We start from the raw sequence: 4,849 nt of genomic DNA, 5'->3' as shown, positions 1-4,849 counted from the left end.
GGACACTTGAACCGGGAGAACTGGGGCAGAGGGGCCGTGCTGGGGCACAGCAGAGTGCCCAGCTCTGCGTTCCTGCTGCTGCTGGGAGGGACCCCGGGACCCCCCGAGCCCCCCGAGGCGCTGCTGCTTACCCATGACCCGGGCCTGGACCGTGACCTTGACGTGGCCGTGGCTGGGGCTGGCCAAGAGCAGCTCCTCCCTCAGCACCCCCTCCTTGTGGGCCGTGTACTCACAGTGCACGCTGAGCCCTGCTGACACACAGGGGGCTGAACCCTGCCTGCACCTTCCCTGCCCTGCCTGCACCTTCCCTGCCCTGCCTGAGCCCTGCCTGCATCTTCCCTGCCCTGCCTGCACCCTCCCTACCCTGCCTGACCCTTCCCTGCCCTGCCTGAGCCCTGCCTGCACCCTTCCTATCCTTCCCACCTTTCCCATGCCCTCCATACCCTGCCTGCCCCCTTCCCACCCTGCCTGTGCCTGCCCTACCCTGCCCTCTTTCTATCCTCCCAGGATGTCCCCTGTACCTCCCCCCCAACCCTTCCCATCCTTCCCATGCCCATCCCCACCCTTCCCAAACCCTTCCCATGCCCTTCCCCAATCCTTCCCATGCCCTTCCCAAATCCTTCCCAAACCCTTCCCATGCCCTTCCCAAACCCTTCCCATGGCCCTCCCATGCCCATCCCACTCTTGCTGCCCACCCCCAGCAGAAGCCCCCCCAGAGCTGGGAGTGAGGAGCAGGGGGGACCCTGCCCATCCCAGTGCCAGGCTGGGGGCCCACAGCCCCCTCTGAGACCTCAGGACCAGCAGGATGGGATCTGGCCCATGGCCAGGCACTCCTGGCACTCCTGGCACTGCTCCAGCCCGGGATCCGGGAAGCAGAGCCCGCAGTGGAGCCCTGGAGTCCCCAGGGCCTCGGGGACAGACACCACAGTGAGTCCCCACACCCTCCTGAAGTGCTGGGGGTCCCCAGGGGCTCCTGGCCCCGCTCCCAGCAGTGCCAGACTGGCTTACAGCTCCAAACAGAGCTGGAGAGCTTTCCTGGGACACAGCCAGCCGCGTGTGGAAAGAGCCACAGCCCAGCCCTGGCCCTGCTGCCAGGAGGGGACACCCAGGGGACAGGGATATGGGAAAGAGGGGACACCCAGGGACAGGGATGTGTGACCCTGGCTGTGTCACAGCTGGATGGGACCGGATAGGTGGTCCAAGGGACACGCCATGTCCTCAGAGCACACCCTATGGCCCCACAGAGCTGTCCCCTCAGCCCAGGGTGACACTGAGCTGGCCCAGTGCCACCACACACAGTCCCACTCCCATCTGCTGTGGATGTGCCAGTGCCAAACTGTGCCCAAACTGGAGTCCTTCCCTGTCCCAAACCCCATCCCTGTCCCTGTCCCTGTCCCAAACCCCATCCCTGTTCCCCCTGTCCCAAACCCCATCCCTGTCCCTGTCCCAAACCCCATCCCTGTTCCCCCTGTCCCAAACCCCATCCCTGTCCCAAACCCCATCCCTGTTCCCCCTGTCCCAAACCCCATCCCTGTCCCTGTCCCAAACCCCATCCCTGTCCCTTGTCCCCCCAGCCCATGGGCTCCGACCCAAACCCACCTCTGTGGGGACAGGAGGGGACAAGGGGCACAAACAAGGGGGGGCCACTTTACCTTCTGGCAGGGAGGTGACACTGAGGACCCGCAGGTTGGGGTTGGGGACAGGCAGGGCACACACATCCCCCTCCCCACTCTGCTCCAGGGGCAGCAGGAACATGATCTCGTACTTGTGCAGGATCTTCAGGAATCCCACCTGGAAGGGGGGACATCCCCTTGATTAATCCAGGGGGCATTCGTGTCCCAAATAATTGGGAAAACGTAACAAACACGATTATTTTGGACAAAAAAAAAAAAAACCAACAAAAATACCCAGTTTTGGGCAAAACTCTGGGAACAACAACCCGAGGGTGTCACGGGAGCAGGGAGCAGTTTTCCAGCACAAGCCATTCCTGGTCTGGAAGAGCCAGGAGCGTGTCTTGCCATGGAATTTCTCCCCTGCCATGATGAAAAGCAGAGCACTCCGGAGCAGGAGGCCTCGGAAAAAGCCATTTTGGGAAGGGAGCAGCGAGCTGGGTGGGACACAAACCATTCCTGAGGGACAACCCTGAGCAGAGCTGGGATCCAGCACTGCCAGAGGGTGAATCCCCCCAGCCCCCTGTCCTGGGCTCATCCCCAGCACTCGGGGAAGGGAAGGTCCAGGGAGAGCTGAGAGCCCCTGGCAGGGCCTAAAGGGGCTCCAGGAGAGCTGGAGAGGGACTGGGGACAAGGCATGGAGGGACAGCACACAGGGAATGGTTTCCCACTGGAAAAGGGGAGATTTGGGTGGGATACTGGGGAGAAATTCTTCCCTATGAGGATGGGGAGGCCCTGGAATGGATTTCCCAGAGAAGCTGTGGCTGCCCCTGGATCCCTGGAAGTGTCCAAGGGCGGGTTGGACGGGGCTTGCAGTAACCTGGGATAGTGGGAGGTGTCCCTGTGTGGGCTTTTCCCCCCCCACACCATTCCATGATTTATCCACTTCAAACCATGGAAAACTATTTGGCACCAGCCCTCAGGAGCCTTTTCTCCAGAGGGCCTGGAGCACCCTAGACCTGCTGGCCGTGTCCTGGACCCCCATATCCCCATCAGGGACCCCATATCCCCATCAGGGACCCCATATCCCCATCAGGGACCCCTGTGGCCCTACCAGGAACCTCCATATCCCCACCAGGGATCCCCTGTCCCTGAGCTGGGTGTGGGGGCTCTGCCATCCCCCCCTGTCCCCCAGCAGTGTGTGGGGCTGTGGGGCTGTGTCCCTGAGCTGTGTGTGTGGCTGTGTCCCCGTGCCCAGGCTCACGTGCCGTGCCGGGGTGCCGGTCACGCGCCGCGCGGGGGGAAGGAGGAGCGGCCGCCCCCGGGGAGCCGCTTTCGGGGGCAGCTCTGGGAGCCTCCCCTGCACTCAGGCTCTGACTCAGCGCTGCTGGAACACGAGGTGTCACCACGGGGGGCTGGCTGTCCCCCCTGCTATCCCCCCTGCTGTCCCCCTCGTTGTCCCCCCGCTGTCCCCAGCATCACCCAGCGGGTCCCCAGAGCCCCCCTGCCAACCCAGCACCCAAACCTGCTCCCAGCCATGGACTGGGGGGAAAATGGGAGAATCCAGAGCCAAGCACCCATCGGTGCCCTCAGGAGCGGCACAGCCACCCCTGGGGGAGCACAGGGTGTGACAGGGAGCTCGTGGGGTGTGAACACCCCCAGGGCTGGGGACTGTGCCCAGAGACCCCCAGGATGGCCCCAGTCCCTCGGGGTGGGGCAGGGAGAGCCAAGGGTGACCCCAGGGTGACCCAGCCCCCCCTCCCCACCCCTGTGCCCACCTTGACCAGGAAGCTGCCGTCCTTCTCCTGGGTCACCATCACGGCCGAGTCGTGGAGCTGCTCCTGGAAGTGCACGTGGGCCCCCTCGGGGGGGGGGCTGGGGGCGAAGCGCACGGAGCCCCCCTTGCCCTTGCTGCCTGCAAGGGGGTCACAGAGCCCCTGGTCACAGCCCCCTCCGTGTCCCCAGGGGCTGGGACCCCCCACCCGGGGCTGGGGGGGTCACGGACCGAGGCTGGAGTGTCCAGGGGCTGGGGACACGGGGACACAGTGACACAGGGAACAGGGCCATGCCCCCACCCGATGCCCAGAGGGTCCCCGAGGGTCCCTAAGTGTCCCTGAGGGTCTCCAGGTTCAGCAGCATCTGCTCCATCCCGTGACCTCCTCGGGATGAGCGGTGACAGTGGGGGGGGACACGGGGGACCAGTGGTCACAGCGAGCTCCTCTCCGAGCAGGGACCTGCCACCAGATGATGCCCAGAGGGTCCCCAAGGGTCCCCCAGTGTCCCCTGGGCTCGGCAGCATCTGTTCCCCTCCCCAGCTGGGCCCTCCTCGGGTGGCACAAGGCCAGGGGGCAGGACAGCCTCCCACCCAGCCCAGGGCCAGGATTTTGGGGAGCAGCCCCCAAGCCACCCGGCCCTGGGAGGTGACAAAGGACCCCCAGGCACATCCCCCGGGGGATTTTGCACGTGCTCGGCTCCATCAGGCTCCGTGGGTGCCTCTGCACGGAAAAGCAGCCTCTCTTCCTCCCCCTCCTCCTCCTCCTCCTCCCCCCCGAGCCCCCGGCCCCGCTGCCTCCATCTGGCAGAGCCGGCAGCAGATTGTCGCCTCCTTGCCTGAAGAAAAGGCTCTTTGTGCTGGAAGCGCCGGGAATCCCGGGATTTAATGACCCGGCATTGTTCAGCCGGAACAGCGCGGCCGAAATCCCTTCCACACGCAGGGACAGCGAGGGACACGGCGAACGAGGGACGTGGCCACACACGGGGACACGCGGGGGACGCCCTGTGACAGGGCATGGCCCCCCCCTGCCCCGCTGACCCCTCCCGGGCGCCACGATCCCAAGGATCTGGGGGGATCCCACATCCCGATCCCAGGACGGGGATGGGATCGCTCCCGGCCCGGGGCTGCCGGCGGGAATCCCAGTGCCAAGCCCCGGCTCGCGGCGGGGATAATCCCAAAGGAGGCTTTGTCACACGGGAGGACAGGTGACACTTGGGGACAGCACCCGGGGGGCCACAGGGCACGGGATGGCACGGCCAGGGAGCCTTCAGGCAGAGGGAGGCTGCGGGAGGATGGAGGTGGCACCGCGGGCAGCTGGCCCGGCATCCCGCTGGCCCAGCCCCGAGACACGTCCCTGTCCCCGCTCGGGAGGGGACAGCGCGGACCTGGCGGGTGGGGACAGCCCTGGAGGAGCCTGAGGGGGTGACAGTGGCACTGGAGGGGTCACAGGCAGGGTGGTGACAGG

The 4,849-nt window shown here is 65.7% G+C and overlaps 1 protein-coding gene across 1 annotated transcript in view; it reads right to left on the bottom strand.

The window, feature by feature from the left end:
* Positions 1-791: 791 nt before the first annotated feature.
* The window catches only part of SPEF1 (sperm flagellar 1), an 11,246-nt gene continuing 7,188 nt past the window's right edge, over positions 792-4,849 (bottom strand). The window contains exons 8-9 of the mRNA XM_027908894.1: positions 1,372-1,398; positions 792-892 (exon numbers count right to left, since the gene is read on the bottom strand). Coding sequence (XP_027764695.1) covers positions 792-892; positions 1,372-1,398 — 128 coding nt within the window. The remainder of the gene's footprint in view (positions 893-1,371; positions 1,399-4,849) is intronic.

The sequence above is a fragment of the Empidonax traillii genome, unplaced genomic scaffold, assembly GCF_003031625.1.
Source record: "Empidonax traillii isolate 1590-97213 ecotype Southwest subspecies unplaced genomic scaffold, ASM303162v1 scaffold1872:size53649, whole genome shotgun sequence".
In the NCBI taxonomy this organism is placed as follows: Eukaryota; Metazoa; Chordata; class Aves; order Passeriformes; family Tyrannidae; genus Empidonax; species Empidonax traillii.
Note: the sequence above shows the minus strand (reverse complement) of the source record. Positions and strands in the feature narration are given on the sequence as shown.